The 17,594-nt window shown below is 33.4% G+C and overlaps 1 protein-coding gene across 9 annotated transcripts in view; it reads right to left on the reverse strand.

The window, feature by feature from the left end:
* LOC106870734 (transcription factor RFX3) overlaps positions 1 to 17,594 on the reverse strand; it is a 75,442-nt gene that overhangs the window by 7,943 nt on the left and 49,905 nt on the right. For 8 of the 9 annotated variants that reach the window (XM_014916910.2, XM_014916916.2, XM_014916914.2 and 5 more), the window contains 9 exons: positions 16,598 to 16,750; positions 15,995 to 16,176; positions 13,801 to 13,917; positions 12,749 to 12,983; positions 9,917 to 10,011; positions 8,856 to 9,010; positions 6,321 to 6,418; positions 3,743 to 3,892; positions 577 to 785 (listed from right to left, as the gene is read on the reverse strand). In XM_014916910.2, coding sequence (XP_014772396.1) covers positions 577 to 785; positions 3,743 to 3,892; positions 6,321 to 6,418; positions 8,856 to 9,010; positions 9,917 to 10,011; positions 12,749 to 12,983; positions 13,801 to 13,917; positions 15,995 to 16,176; positions 16,598 to 16,750 — 1,394 coding nt within the window. The remainder of the gene's footprint in view (positions 1 to 576; positions 786 to 3,742; positions 3,893 to 6,320; positions 6,419 to 8,855; positions 9,011 to 9,916; positions 10,012 to 12,748; positions 12,984 to 13,800; positions 13,918 to 15,994; positions 16,177 to 16,597; positions 16,751 to 17,594) is intronic. The other variant, XM_014916912.2, reaches the window with a different exon arrangement.

Raw genomic sequence — 17,594 nt, forward strand, 5'->3', positions numbered from 1 at the left:
AAAAAAGTCAAATTGTGTGAATTTTCCGAAACTCCTCTCTCCACCCCCCTTGGAAAAATTCTTTCCCATAAATCCCTATATGCTCTGAACTACTTTATAATAAAAACCTCATTGAAAAATATAGTGAAACATTTTTGAATGTCAAGGGTAAAAATTTTGCATTTGGTAAAATTTGCCAAGGTAAAAAGGGAGCACTGGTAGTACGTTTTTTGAGAAGTTTTTTTGAAGTTAGTCACAGAAGGTCAAGAGCCCAAATAGCTACAGGAAGGACATGGCAGAAAAGAAAGGAAACCAATGGATGGGTCTGATTGCATACATCAGGCACCCAAGTGTTTGATGCACAAGAAACAGATCTTCAAAGTAAACTCATTTTACAGAATTCATACTGAATTCGTAGTGATTTATTACATTCCTATAGTTCTGAGAGTCCAGATTTCTGAGAGTGAGTGCTTTTGGAGATACAAGATATTATTGATAATTAACATGAAAGTGAAGGGAAATTACCATACAGTCTATCCAAATGAAATTGCAGAGTTTATACATGTAAAATAAATAAATAAAATATAGTCCAGGTACCTATAGAATGACCATTTCAATAAAAACTGTCTTGCAGCTTTTGGAAAATTAGCACTGCCTTCATGTGGCTTTAAGATCTGGTTGACAACTCCTTCAAGCCATACAGCCCACTGCTCTAGGGAATTCTGTGACTGGAGAGTTTTCTTGAAGTCCTGTTCCAGCTGATGGACCATAGCATCTTCACACTGACACACCCATGAAGCTTGTTCCTACAAGCAAACAAAGTAAATTTAAAGTAAATTTAAACTTCATCCAAAAAGAACCCAATGAAAACAACATATCACAGTTGAGATTGGTTTTCTTTTGGGCAATGGATGAAGCAAATTAAACATTATAATATTGATTTAAAAAGAAATTCAAGCATTATAAATATTAGGGTAAAAAAAAGGACAAAAATAAAAACATGCAAAATACAAAGCAATCAGTCCAAATCAACCTATTCTTATTTAACACTTTAGCATTCAAGGTGGCTATATCCAGCTTCTCACATCTATTATAAAATGTCATTCTAAAAATAAACAGTAACATTATTGAGGTCTTGAAACAAGATAATTCATGATTAATTCAAAACAATATGAATAAACACGACATTTGACATAATAGTCTGAATGCTAAAGGGTTAAATCAAAATGTGACTGTAAATCTCTTTACTATATTAATGATAACATGATTTCACGAGATTATTACTTGTTGTACATGGTCTGACATTATTATATTTTGTGTAGCCTGCATATTATGGCTATTTTCCCACATCTGTTTTATTTTTTTCACATTTTCTTAACGGATACTAATTTCAGATTTAGCGGTAGCAATTAGGATTTTGAAAGTTTTTTATGAAGGAAGAAGCAGCTGCAGCAAATGAAAAATGCAACAAACATAACCACTTGGTAGACTTAAAATCCCTTTAACTTATACCACTTGTTTGTCCCAATTTAAGTGTGTAAAGACTAGCTGCTACACAATATAGAGAATGGGAAAAACAATGGTCCCTTACATACCTTGACAAAACTCAGGCATTTTTTTGCCATAAATAATGAGCATAAGGAAGCTATCTAAGATTACCAATTATTGGAGCACATATGACCCTCTAGTGACAAGTCTTCATTATTATGACCCAAACCTGGTTTTTAAACCTGTGTATTTTCATTTATGAGACACCAACAAACAGTACACCAGGACAGTGTATAAATGGCATTTAAGTTCTATTAAAAGTGAATGGAAAGTGTCATAGGCAAAAGGATGATGAGGTATAAAGGCTGGATATGTCAGGCAAGCCAATAAAATGAACTGTATGAAAGATCTGGGTACTGTTGTAGGTTTAATTTTATATGAGAACAAAAGACAATAGTGCAAGTCAGCATGTTGTTTGGAAATGATCACTTCTATACCATAAACAAAGCTAAATGACTGGTATTTCACTTAGGTTAAACTTATTGAGAATTTTGCAACTTCACTGAAAGCAGAGTTATTCAAGGAAAATAACTGTTGTGAGAAATGTAGAAAACTGGCCAGAGGATGTCTCTGAATACACGCAATTTTTATGAAACAGAAAAGAACCTAGTGGATTCTGCAGAGTGGGATTTTTAATAAATTTCACGAAAGAAATACTAGTTTTATTTTGTATGCATAATTCTATTTTATAAAATACATTATTTTCCAGTTTTGTAATTTACCTGTAAGGGGAGTGATAAGTTCTCAAATATATGTAACTTATTTTTTAATAAATATAGTATAAATGAATTTATTTCATTTTCTAGTTTACTTCAAACATTTTAATAAACTTCTGTAAGTATATACCTTGACATATACCTATTTTATATGCACTCGTGTTCAGTCGAAAATCCAACCATATACATAATTCTTCTTTGATGTTCTATCCTACAACTCTGTTAGATACCCAATTGAATATTGGCTAATAACTCATAATATATAATGATATTTAATCAAAATTTAAATAATTTTATATTTCACTGAATTAGTATAGGATTAAAAATTCATCATCGTTGTTATCCTTCTGAATTCAACCAATCTTCATAAAATAGAAAAGATTAATGATAGCAAAAGAGTGTACTGTGAATGTCAACATCAGAAAAGGAAAGCACCCAATGAATGACTCCCTCAACTACTTGTTGGAAGACTGTATTTTTCAGAATGGGATGCTTGATAACTTTCTATGAAATTAATTTTTGTATATGCAGTTTCATTTCACAAAATATTCTATTTTCAAAATTTACAAAGATAAAAATATTTTAACATCATAATTAAAGAAATTAAAAGCTTAAATTACAAGAGTAAAAAACTTGAAAATGGTTTTGGATATGTTTCCCAACTTAAAAACAGAAGCTATAAACCTGCTAGTACTAAGTGAATAAGATTAACAGTGAAAAGCAATAGAGAACAGATTATTTATAGGATCTAATTTGACAAGAAAGAGTGATGGGCACTCTGTAGTGTAATCAATAATGCAATTGTAGGCAAGTGATAGATACACGGGGTTGAAGACTCATAAGTGATCTTTTATAATATCTGCTATCATCTTATATTTACTGTTCTCCTAGTTGAAGCTCTAAAACATTGCAATATGCAGTTTCATCTAAGGTAAAACAACAAAAAAATATCCCACATCAAACACACTTATTACATACATTATTTGTTTTGCAATAATTGAACTGCTCATATGATGTGATGTGAAGTGGAACAAGCAACTTTTTTTTTTTATGAACTATAGATTTAGTGATGATGTTTCCAAAAGAAGGTCTGCATTCTAATGACCTAATACAAAAATAATGTTTCTGAAAAATATACAAATGTAAGAATATAACTTTTGCTACAAAATAGATGTAAATATATATAAACTACAAAGGTATTGAAATTATTACCAAAATAGCGTATTTTGATTAAAGGTACCAAAACTCTCAACTATACACAGGTCACCTTAACCCTTTCGTTACTAACCCGGCCGTAGCCGGCCGAAAATTTTTTTGGTTCATAAGACTAACCCGGCCGAGAGTACCCATTGTTATTTAAATGTATATTTGAACCCCAAAAAGACAAAACTTACCTGAACATAAGAAGCTTATTTACAACTGGCAATACAAAATGTACCCCAACTACCACAAAAGAGAGAGAGAGAGAGAGAGAGAGAGGAAAAAAAGACAAAACTTACCTGAACATTAGCAAAATCGACTCGATTTAAATCTGTTAACATTTGATTAATCTGTGATGTGTTTTGAAGTACAGCACGAGCTGCTTGTGCAAGATGATTTAATGATGTATATCGACGCAGTGTCTGTGCAAAAGCACTTACTGCACCAACCTGCAAGATATATATTAAGTAAATTAAAATACATTCAAAACCATATTTTGTTGAAATTTGCAACATAAGAAATAAAAAAAAAGAAAACCATTTGTGCCATATTCCTGGCAATGACACGTTACTTATGGAGTGAAATAATTTTTTTCCCATTTTACTAATGTTAGAACAGGAAGAAGTCATTCAGAGCAGTCAACTATCTCAACCAACCAAATTATAACATCTTAACAAAGAATCTGTCCCCACCACCTTTTTGTTTGAGGAAGTTTTCAATTGTATTGCTTTTCCTACCTACAAGAAAGCTATGGGTGTGAATTTATAAAGGAGTTTCACTGATTTCAACTATATTGATACTTCAGATAACTATGTAAACATCCAATCAGCCTCTGAACATGGTCACACAATATTGGCATGAAAATCAACAAATATTACATTACTTTTTACATCTTACTTTTTTAAAGGTCCCTGTCATATTCGATAGTGAGATTCTGGAAGAAGTTGATCAGTATCTTGGAGCTACCTCCACTGCCACAGGCCAGTGTAAAGACAACATAGAGACCAATAACATGCAAAGTACATTCTGATGTCTCTACAGACAGCTTTGGTCTAAGTTGGAGATCCATGTAGTCACAAAAATTTCCACCTATTAAGCACTTATGTACCATCCTACAGTATGCAACAAGATGTGACCAATTTAAGTAGTAGATTTATACTATTTGAAATTATTTAACCACTTTTGCTTTGCTGAATTTTCTGTGTTTGTGTTTTGGATTCTATGTCAAATATCCTGGATAAAATATTCTTTGGGTATATTATGCAAGAAAGGACATGAAAGTGGGTCAAATGAAAACAACAACCACAATCTCAACATACAAAACGTAGCTATAGCTTCAGAAAACTAATGAAAAAAGCTTCTACTTAGTCATTCAACTTGGTAGAAACAGCAGCTAAGTTTGTTTCAAATCACACCCCACTGTCTCAAAAAAGACTGGTTCCAAGTAGAGCATCATTAATCATGTCTGGTCAAACAGGGTTGACATAGGGCTAAACAATACTTTTAGAAAAGACTCACTCAATATAGAAATTAAGTAGGAATTTAGTGTTAACATATTTAAAGCAAGGAACATTAAAAAACTGAACTGAAATAAAACAGCAGGGAAAATCAATATTAGTCAGATTAACATCCTTTTAACGATTTTGATAGATATGAAGGGCAGAAATTATACTTTGCTGATGAGGTCATAACAAGATCAAAACTTTTTCAGAATTGTCTTCCATACTTACCAAAATAAAACATTATAAGCCACACTTAATATTGGTTGTTGTTCACTGAATAATTACTTTAGTTAGTTTTCTAATGTAACTTAATTATTGTTTTTCACAAAGATGGCATCTCTGAGTTATGCTTATATATACAAAGGCTGGCAGTTCATCTCTTTAGAATGTGCAAACTTTATATATATATACACATATAAATAAAATTATACTTATGTGCCCATCTGTTTTAATTTAATTAAGTTCTATGTCTTTGTGCAGCTGAGGATTGCTCTGCATTTAAACTGATGTATTAGTTGCATTGTTCAATTAAATTGAGTTACGTGAAATGATCGTACTGCATTACCTCTGGATATCCTTGTTGCTTATTTTTATACATGCATATATATATATATATAAATATATATATACCATCATCATCATTTAACATCTGCCTTCCATGCTGGGATGGTTTGACAAGAGCTGGGCAGGCAGAAGCCTGCACCAGACTTCTGTGACTGTTTAGACAGGATTTTTACAGCTGGATCTCCTACCCACCACCAACCACTCAGCAGATTGGACTTAGTACTTTTTATGTGGCACAAGCACAGGTGAGATCAGTTTTGGCAAGGTTTTTACAGCTGGATACCCTTCTGAACACCAACCACTTTACAGTGTGGACTGGGTGGCACCTGCACTGACAGGGTCACCAAGTACTTGCAAGACAAAAAACAAAACAAAATGATATATATATTATCATCCTCAAACTCAGAACCATTAAGACATATGAGATCATATTTTATGTTTTTACCTAACTTCAATGCTAGGCAACAAGGCTGATTAATACATATTGGCAAGGTTTAGAGATAAGCTAGTTTGGCTACAGCTAAAGGCCTCTTAAAATATTGGGACTTTTTTTTCGTTCATTACAATTTTAGTATAATTTTATATTAAGTAATTATATAACCTTATTAACAAATTATTAAATAAAAATAATCATTTTCAATATAAGCTTGTTGGCTTTATTATATAATTATCAATTCCTTTTAGATATCATTTTCGTCATTCTGTGAACAATTGCCGTATAGGTGGTCTTCTATAAGGATCCCACAGCTTGAGACCTCGATCTCTTTAAATCTGGTCCTGAATATACACAAACCTATATAAATAATCATACCTTAGTTTTGACCATTTCATCTGGAACACCATGCATTGCACCTTTTAACCAGTTCTCTAAACTTTTAGCAAAATTCCGTATAGCCTGAGTTAAAGAGCCTGAAAGAAGTTTTGAAAACAAAATTGAGCTTTCAATGTGTACAGTAGATATAATGTATATTTTTATATTATTCTACACATCTTTGTCTTTCTCACTTTTGCATTCACCCTTTCTAAGGTAACTGTGATACAGCTTCATGGATAAGATGATTGGAGTCAGCAGACATTTCACTGTGTCTCTGGAGAGAGCACATACTTATTCTTCATTGATCTAATTTACCTCTCTATCAAAAATAAGTATCAGGTTACCTGAGGATATTATCTGCACAAATTGATATCCTGTTCAGGAGGAAATTAATCTTTCACCAACTTCACACTACAAGGACCACTTCACAGAGCTAAGCTCCAGTTCTTGGAGAATAGAAACATTTATCTTTAATATTTTTAACACTAGCTTCTGCAGAGGTGTAACTATATGTATTTAGTTACAGGCATACCATTAGCAGAATACCAGTTAAAATTCTCTGCACTATTAAGCTACATAATTTATATTGAGTTCAAACTCTACTAAGGTTAACTTTGCTTTTCCTCTTTCCTGAGTTGACAACAAATCAAAAATACAGGGATCAATTAAATTGATTGCTAACTTCCCAATTTGTGGCATTGTACCTGTGTTAGAAATCATTATCAGAGAAGGTATTTTCTAAACATGGCCATTTACTATTTCTACACCTATATTTTCTGCTATTCGAGTGGGAATACTGATGTTTAGGTTAGGTAACTAAACTAATATGCTTTGTCAATAGACACTATACAATAACTGTAGCAAGTAGAGTATTGTACCTAGCTGACAGACACTACACAATAATTGTGGGAAGTTAGGAATTAACTGCTAAGATTATGATTTAATGTACCAATTTGGGATGGAAAAACTGCAACAGGCAGGTCATATATGTTTTGCTTAACAAGCAGCTACATTTCCTACTGATTATACTGTACAGCGTACAAGAATCCATTTTATCAAATCAGGTACTACAAATTGCCTCTGCAGTTTTATTTTATTCCAACAAGATTATTTGTCAGAAAATTAGTGCTAATGAGATATGCTCATTTACTAATGTCCAATATTTAAAAAAACAATTTCAAGTCACTAATTTGAGAATTCGGAAAGGCAGGTTAATCAGTAATATGATTGATGCCTAATATATTATACACGCATGTGCACCGCTAAATAAGCAGCTAAGCAAAACTTAATTTCACTCTACCCTCAATAATGAGATCTTGAATTGGTAAATGTTCCATTGTTATTCTTAAATTAGCTTTAAAATAATAAACTCAATTTAACATTTACACGCACACAACTGGATAAATGAAATATACTCAGTCCAAGTCCTATCAACAGGCCTGTTGCTCTTTTCTGTACTTATAATGTTTAATATGAACTGCAATAAGGTTTGAGTTTAAGACTACATGGTCAATAGTATAGCATCTAACTTCAGTCACAGTTATACCATATCAGTAAAATTCAGACCAAATATCTAGTCAGTATGTTTTTTATCTTTTATCTTTTTTGTTTCAAATATATGAACGTAAGATCAATTACTTTCCTATTGATCCTCTTTATTTCATTCATCAAAAATGGCAAAGAATTAATTTCTTAATAAAAGGTGACTGAAACAAATGAGAGTTATAGATCCTTTGTATATAAGAGTACAAACTGATACTTCCTGGAAAGCAATGGCTCAGGAACTTACCTATTTAGCCATTCAATATGTAATAATACACTTTTACTTGTCTCTGTCATTAGACAGCAGTCATGCTGGGACACTGCCTTGCAGAATTTTTTTTATATAGCCTGATACTTATTCTATCAGTGTATTTTTGCCAAACTGCTAAGTTACAGGGATGTAAACACACCAGCACCGGTTGTCAAGCGGTGGTGGGGAACAAACACACACACATAACAGGCTTCTTTCAGTTTCTATCAACCAAATCTACTCAAGACTTTGGTCAGCCTGAGGCTATAGTAGAAGACACTTGCCCAAGGTGCCATGCAGAGGGACTGAACATGGAACCTTGTGGTTAGGAAGCAACCATACAGGTTGTAGGAAAGTTTGCTGCAAGACAAAAGATGAATTGCTTCCCTTGGTATATAATTGTTTCAACCAGCAAGAAGGGGTAAAGCAATTTCTAAACTCGTTTAAAATTTTCGCTACACAAAAAGATTTTGTCGAATGAATAAAGAAATTTTAAATGAGTTAAGCAATTGTTTTACCCCTTCTTATTGTTGAAACAATTATATATCAAGGGGAGCAATTCATCTTTTGCCTTGCGGTAAACATTCCTACAACCAAAAATCCTGAGGTGAATTTTCCTGCAGCAAACTTTCCGGATATGCTTCTTACCACACAGCCACGCCTGCAACTATGTTTAAAGCAGTTAGTATACATATAGTAATTAATAGACAGCGAGTGAAAAATATTTTGTCAGTACTTACTGGGTATCGGTCGAAGAACATCAGGTATTAGAACTTCAACAAGAGCTTGATAAAATGCGTAATCAGATCTTTGGACATACTTCTGCAAAGGTTCATATTTACACATAGTGTACAGTTTATCTTTGGGAAGCCTTTTCTCATAATTATTGTCAGTGCTGTGTAATGAAAAGAGAAAATTGAATTTAAAGAAACAAATTCAGTCACTACTATTTATTACTTGGTTACACAGGCTGAAGGCTTTAAATTTATAATACAAAAGAAATGAAAAGTTATGAAGGTTTATGTATTTCTCAAGGGCACAAATTATATAAGTAAAATAGGAAAATTAGAAATCAAAATTGGGTTTAGATATGGATTACTGGGAGTTTAACCTGAGCACTTCTCCAGCATTCTATTTTTATACACGGTAACTTATAAGCATTACAAGATTAAATTCAAAATACGAACTTTATTTACAAAATAAAGTGTATCTTTTCCTTCTAGAATTCATTAAAATTCTCAATGGTACATTCACCTATTCTTTTGCATGTTCTCTCTCACTAGTTTATTTTTCTTTTAATTTACCTACCTAATTCTTCCTTATGCTGTCCCTTGTTATTTTCACAAATAAAAGAGGAGTAAAATCAGGATTGCCTCTAGCATAAGGGACAACTTTTCCACCTTTCTTCATTCTCAGACAAATGGCAAGGCCTGAAAACTCTACACCCTTCGTGGCATATTCATTCTGTCTATTGCAAACTTTCTTAAAGGAAATCATAATAGATTCTGAACCCAGCACTTCTTAGTGTTCAATTTATAGAACTTAGCAGGTAAGAGAAATAAAAGTTGCTGTAAGTAGAATGAAGGGCAATGAGAATCATGTATCTCAGTCAGCTAACTGCAATCATCACATGACACTAGAAGTTAAATAGTCAGGCTGAATGTTTTAAGGTATTTAGATTTTCTGTTTCAAGTTTCTGTGTTTAGATCACACCCAAATTTCTTAGAAAAATAGGCACTTGCAATACACTACACAAAATCGAATCTGACAGGCAAGGATTAAAAGATTAAAACAAAGCTACCTTTGCTGCTGTTCTAGTGTTTGGTTTCTCCAGAAACCCTGCCACAGAGCTTCTATCAAGGAAAACTGTAAATTCACTACTGCATCCACAATAGCCTGAAATAAAAAAGGAATATCTGTAAAATGTATATAGACAGAAACTACATCACAAACCATCAGATTTACACATGGGACCAATACTGAATCTTCTGAGATAGTTTGATCAGATAGAAAGCAGTGAGATCTCCACTGTCATCTTAAAAAAGGGTTAGATACCACTTTTGATCATATAGGCATGATATATCAGAGCTGACCTGAGGCTAAACAACTAAGATAATCTTTGGATGAACTTCCTTAGACAGAATAGATGAGCTAATAACTTTAGAAACTACAAGTTTTGTGACTGAAAATTAAAAGGCTGGTCCATTAGTCACCAGTTCAAATCTAGATAAACAGCTCAGCTCACTCTGGTGAATATGTAATAAAATTTGCTTCTACCTATGTGGTTTCAAGTTTCACTTCATAGTATGATACTTTTGGTAACTGTCTTCTACCATAACTTCAGGTTGGCTAATACCTTAACCCTTTAGTATTCAAACTGGCCCTATCCGGCCCAAATATTCAACCTGTTTTATGTTCAAACTGGCCAGATCCAGCCTCTCACACCTACCCTATGACGTTCTAAAAGTAAATAACTACATTAATGAAATCTCATAGCTATGAGATAATGCATAATTAATTCAAAGTAATATCAATAAATAGGCATTATATTTGACAGAGGAATCCGAATGCCAAAGGGTTAAGCAAATTGGTAGTGAGAAACTGACAGATGCTCACTGTGTAAATGTATAAGTTTATATCAGTCATCCATGTTTGCTTGAGTTGGATGGCTCATCTCTGACACATTTCACTATTTGTCGCAGTCTACTCACATCTCCTTTGTGAGGTTCAACCTCCTGAGATTAACTTCCACTACTTCTCAAGTCTCTTTTGGTCTTTACTACCACATGTTCACAGCAACTCAGTCTTCTCCTTTGCAAATAACTATAGCTAGATTTTTGCTTTCTTTCTTCAGCTAAGGAACAAATTTCAATTGATGCATATGTAATAACTTTACTCTAGTACAAGTCAGTCAATTTTAAAAGAAGCAAAATCATCTAATTTCTCTTATATCCAGTTATTCTCTGGGCTCATTGTATTCCATCAGTCAACCATACTAACATTACACACCAAGTAGAGTATGCTAATCTCATTTCTTTCAAACCTTCACACCCCTCTGTATTCAAGGCCCATGTTTTGTTACCATGCAACAACACACTTTGTTTGAAGCGTTCACAATTGGTAAGTTGGCACAAAAAATATCTCATGAACTATCTGTGAGAATAAGTTTTAAAAATTAAACATTTGCTGAGTTCAATTTTTGCCAGCATGAAGGAATGCATGTGTACAGAACACTACTCAGAATGATATAATATGATGTTAATCTATATGAATTAGATACTCATGCAATCATGCATTTATTATTATTTATATGAAATCACTTAGGTTCTCTGTTCAAATCTCACCAGTGTCAAACTTGTTATTCGTAAATCCTTTACAATACTTAAAATATGCAACAGAAATATATTGAACTCAATATTCCCTATAACTTCTTGCTGTGGGTGAGAGTAGAAATACACTTGTATGCATCAATGTGAGTAAACATCTTCAATTAAAAATTTTTTGATTTCATCTTGAAAACCTTATGTGTGCTTGTGCACGAGCACAAAGCTTTGAGGGAACACTAACTAGGCTTAATTCTATCAATAACATCCTGAACCAATATAGCTCCATGCCTGGAAAATAGAAATTAGTGAGTATTTGTTAATAGATAAAAGTATTTTTTCTTCGTAGGACCATGTGTAGCCCTATATCAGTTCTGAGCAAACAGAATCTATGATAAGAAGGTAGTTGCTAAGCTTTAATTTTTAGATACATCCATACAAATTAGTAGTGCAAATAAAATTCTTTTAACAAGAAGCTAAGTCCAATATTATTTCTGTTAAATCTATCCTCCATTTATTTTTTTACTGTTTTACTGGGACAAGTCACCTGACTGTGTAGTCATGCTAGGGTGACACCATCAATGCTTTCAGTTTTTGTTTAGTATATGATATTTGGTGAGTGAGTAAATTGTTAATATCATGTGTTTCTATGTTGTACATTTCATATTAGCGTTTGAGAAAAAAAAAATTCAGATAATTTAGGACAAGGGGTGATGCACTGAACAACATTCACAAACATCTTTTCAATTAAAGCAAATTTCCCTCTTGAATGGAAAAAGAAAGAAAAAAAAAACTAGCAGCAATTGTTTGGAACGGTTAACGAAGAGGGGAGATAATTTCAAGAATTTAGAATCAATTTTGCAAAATTAATTTTCATGAGAATTGCTAACAACTGACTATAGCTAGTTTTTTCCTTTCTTTTCCTGCTAAGAAAACAAATTTTAATTAATTTAAACGAAGCGAAATAATCTCCTCTGGTTGAGAATATAAAACACCAATGTACTTTCACAACTACTATAACTTTTACAGAAACATAATGGGTGCAGGGATTGATGAAGTTGAGAAGTTTGCATCCCAAACACATAGTTTTGGGTTAAGACCCACTGTATGGCAATTAGGGCAAGTGCCCTCAATGCAGCTCTGGATCAATCAAAATCTTGTAAGTAGATTACAGTCAGAAACTGAGAGAAGCCCATTTTTGCGCACGTGTGCGTGTATGTATGTATGCGTGTGTTTACTTGTAGTAACAACAACAAGTGTATCGAAAATTATTCAGTTATTGTGACTATCTTTAAAATCAAAAAATTTACCTCAGCGTGTTCTCTGTAAATTTTTTCAAAAGTTCTTATATGGTCCATCATAATGCCATCGTGCAATGGCATGACTGACGTGTCAACTTCAACAAAGTTGGGAATTGCTCCAGAGGCATCCCCAAGAAACTGCTGGTGATGTTGCTGTTGGGTCTGTGAACTATCCTGATGACCACTGTTATAATGGCTGTACATACCATCATTCTCTTCCACTTTATTGTTGGCAAACCGCATCCTGGGAAAACAAAGGAAAATGTTTAATAAAGAAAAACACCCTCCCCACACAAACACAAAATTAGTTACTTTGACTGAATTGAAGAGAAAACAAGAAAATTTGTAATGTTCACAACAGCAGGAATGATAAAAATGAAATAGTTGCAGCTAGGAATCAAAACTTGATGTGTCACACATAATACCTAAATTTATGTAAGAGAGCATACTGAAAGTTGCAATGCTATGGCATAGGAATGTACATGAAACATTAAGTATATCTTAGTTATTGTATAATAAGAACTCAAATCCTAAGGGAACAATAATTTTGAACAAAGCACAAGAGCCTTTTTTTATTCAGTTGATTATTAACAATAAAGGATGCCATGGAGGTATCCAGTCTATCACTGTAAAGAGGATTACATTGCATTAAGTGATTCTCAGTTTGTGAATACCACGCTAAAATCATCTCATTTTCTACCAGAAAGAAGAGATGAATACCACAAATATTCATATTTTAATATGTGTATCAAGGGAAAAATAATACAATAACAATGAATTAAATGTAGCATTATCTAAGATTTGGTAAAAATGCCGTCCCAATAGTTGGTTAATTGAAACAACAAATCAAATCACTAATGCTAAATAGAATAATTGTTGAGCAATCATATATTTTTATAACAATATACTGCCAAAAGGCCACCATTTCTAGCAGTTTGAGTGACAGCCTATAGGATCACAAGTTTACTGTACTTTAGATGGATTTAGGGAGTTGGTAATATGGGACTGGGGTTTCTCTAGTAAGCCAGTAAGAGAAGGGTTAAAAGAAGAAGTTTACTCACTTTTTACCATGATATATTGGCTGTTGTCGGAGGGCCATTGTTTGCTCATCAGTGAACTGGTTGAGAGGAGAGTTGGCCTTGATGCGGATACCATAATAATGGTACTTGGAGTTACCACTTTAAAGAAATATCATAAATAAAATATTAAGATTATATATATATAAGTAAATTTATTCAGCATTAATGAATACAGTATTTCACTTCAGACTTTGTTAAACATTATGGAATTAAAAGAACTCAAAGCATGAAACTCACTTCCAGCCTATGTTTCAGAGGAAACCTATAACTTAAACATTAACGGCACCAACCTTATCCACTCTCCCTATCCTCTTAACCCTAAGGGCATTTTTGTACCCTTTCTCAAACTAACAAAAATATAAAGACTAGAATATTATATAATTTAGTGTTTTTTTTTTCCAAATCACCTGTTGAGAAGAATCAATTAGATTTAATTTTCCAGACCAAATGAGTTTTCCACCAAAGACACCAGTGTAATTACAAGTACCTTCTTTTATGAATTAAAGAATGCTAAAGGGTCATAGAGCTTTTCATAATACTGACATTTTTTCCTTATGAAGCCCACTTCACATTCAGTTAAATGTTGTTCAGCTAAACACATTTCTTCATCTTCAATGTACATTTGCAAGGTCAACAAAAGTGCATGGTTCTTGTATTAGAGTGTATTGCAACAACTGTTCTACACTTCTCTGTGCTTTGTCACATGGACTCTACCAAATCCAATTCTCAGTCATTTCACTTTCCCCAGTTTGCATTCACAATTTCAAGTGAACACAAATAGTGCTCACTAGCTACTATCTCTATTTGTTGTTGAGGGTGGAAAACTGTTGTTTCCTTCTTCCCACAGAGTTGTTATTACCTTGTTTGCTATAGTGTTTGTTAACCTAGAAGGAAGTGGCACATTTAAGAAATCTTTTCCAAGACTTCAGATAACTCTGAACTGGTGCTTATTTGAATACAGACAGCCGTTTATTTATTTGATGCTGTAGACATTCTCTCAAACTGGTTTCTAACCTACTGACTAGTAGGGCTATGCATGCAAGAATCTGGAGGTTGCTGGTATTTGTTAGTCTAATGCAGCCTGTGATCAATCAACAAGATATGCCAACAGCTGGATCTAACTTTTTAGTATAGATTGAATTTTTTCCATACTTGGTTCATGTACTTAACTATGGCATAACACAGAACCAGGGCAGCTGAATACAAAGTCTGAAGATTTGCATCAGATCTTATATTTGCAAACTTGCTGAGAATATGTCACCCACATTTGCCTCTTTTCTGGATCTGGGTCAAGGGCGACACCTAATTACAGTGAATATTTACAGTGCTTTCAATGGGTGTCTACAATGGATATTTCACATCAAGTTAATTGCAGTTAGTACATGGTGTTAGCTGATCAACGTGTTTGCTTTTCCTCTACTACTGAGAAATCTGTATCATGTGCAGTAGCATCCAGATCACGAGCATACAAAAGTTAGTGCAAGTGATTATTTTCTGGCTGATTACTGGTATAGATATTGAAAAGCAAGAGAGCAAGCACATTCCCTTAAAGTAGACCATTCTTCAACCTATGCTGGAGAGAGTCATATGCTGCAGGTCACACAAATTACCATTTCTTTTTCAAAACTATCCTCAAATATGCTCCTATATTTTACATTCATACTCAAATAGGAATACCACAAAATAATCATAGCTAAATCTCAATAAAATTTCTGACATGTTATCATATACCAACTGAGTCCACTTTGGTTACCTTTATTCCAATAAACAATGGAATTTCTAAACACACATGATCTGGAGAGAAAACTATGCAAAGTCTCCTCACTGCTATACTGCAAACTACGTAAGGCTTGAAACAAATGGACAAATGGCATATTTGGTGTATTGCTCTTGTGGAGTACCTTTCTAATGTTTCACTAACTTACTTGTGGGTTAGATTTAAACAAAAAACACTCAGCAACTGACCCAACAAATACTTAATATACAAGACTCTCTCTCTCTCTCTCTAGCACATGCACAGTCATAAAGCTGAAGCCTGATTGATCAATATATTTAACTCATATCCATGAAAATAAAATGATTCTTGTTAAAAGAAAGGAATTCTGTCTTTTGGAATGATTTCTAAAAAAATTTTTAAAAGACACAATTCTGTATACAATCAAGATAAAGGACTCACCGTGTTCCTAAGCGTCTAGTTCTCAAGCCAATGAAGACAGAACGTATTAATTTGCCAAAGGAGGCTGGATTCATGGGGTCCAAGTTTTGTTCCTGACAGTGGCGCAAATAATGATTGTATAAAGTACTCCGAGGTAGACTAACACCTTCAGCAGTCTCATAGTTGTCTAGGAGCCACTGTACCTGCATAAGTACAATAGGTTTAATCTATTATCAACGAACAGACAAATTGTAAAGATAATTGTATTTCACAAAAATAGCTATGATAAATATCACATATTTTACACAGTACAGATTATAGAGCAACCAACCAAACCTATTCTCATACGAAAACTCAACTCTTTCCAAATCTACACTTAATGCAAACACATGCAAATTTGGAAAGTCTTTTTATCCTAATCCTGAAAATTTAATCACTTTGTAAATGACAGATATTGGAAATAGAGAAAATAACCTGTGGAGCAGAAGATAGGAGAAGCATGGAAAAAAAAAAAAAAATCCCAGAAAAATTTAGTATGACATACCAAGAAATGTGCAGGTGCTCTTCCTAAGACATATAGGGAAAGTGAGAAAGCAGACCTTAGAAATCAAACGGAATACTAACAGCAAAACTTACTGTGGCTGGGGATGCTCTCGTAGTGTGACTGAGGGGAGCCCCTTCACCATCCATCGTACTACTCTGAATGACATAGGTGCCTGCATGTTGAGTTATGATTTGCCCTTGGATACTCTGGACATGGGCAATATTCGTGGCCATCTAGGAAAATAGAAAATGTCATTGATATGGATGATCAGTAATGAAAACTGAAGTTGTTTCCTTTTTCTTTATTAAAGAATGTTCATTTCTTAAAATGAAATACAATGAAAAACACAGAACATCAAAATGTAACTACAGAGGAAAACAAAATATCTTGGCAGATATGGTTACTGAGTAACTTAAGTTGACAGGTTGTAGGAATTGTAGTGTGGTTAAGAAGTTTGTTTCATAACCACACAGATTGGAGTTTGATGCCTTTCAGCATCTTCTAATGCATTTGATATCAGTGCCTGTAAACAGAACACTTACTCTACTTGAATCACTCTATCATTGCTAGGTGTTTAGTATTTCTTTAAAAAATCAATTTGTATTACTTGTATATCAACATGAAAATGTTTAGATGAAGTCTGAAAAGTCTTCATTAATCCTACTGGAAATGAGTTTTATAACAAAGAGAGGAAATATTAATAGCTGATTTTCACACATGCACACAAATGACATCTTTATAAAATAATGAGGAAGCTAAACCCTCTCAAATGATGCCCTGGAGTCTTAAAAAAGAAAGGACATTTTGGATAATGTAATGAAATGCTTTTGATCTTTAGAATACTAAATCAAGTCTGACCTGGCATTAAACAATATTTTTCAGAATTTTGATCAAGAAATGCAGTGTTTGAGTGATAGTGAGCCTGAACTACTACTCATAAAACCCATACGTTTGAACTATGCTACAGGCATCTTGTGTTGTAACTAGAACCAAATAACCACTTCCATTTCATTTGAGTAACTGGTTATTTTGGTACAGAGTGCTAATCTATATGAAAAGCCAGGAAAACTCTGTTTT

This window comes from Octopus bimaculoides, chromosome 4, assembly GCF_001194135.2.
Source record: "Octopus bimaculoides isolate UCB-OBI-ISO-001 chromosome 4, ASM119413v2, whole genome shotgun sequence".
Taxonomy (NCBI): Eukaryota; Metazoa; Mollusca; class Cephalopoda; order Octopoda; family Octopodidae; genus Octopus; species Octopus bimaculoides.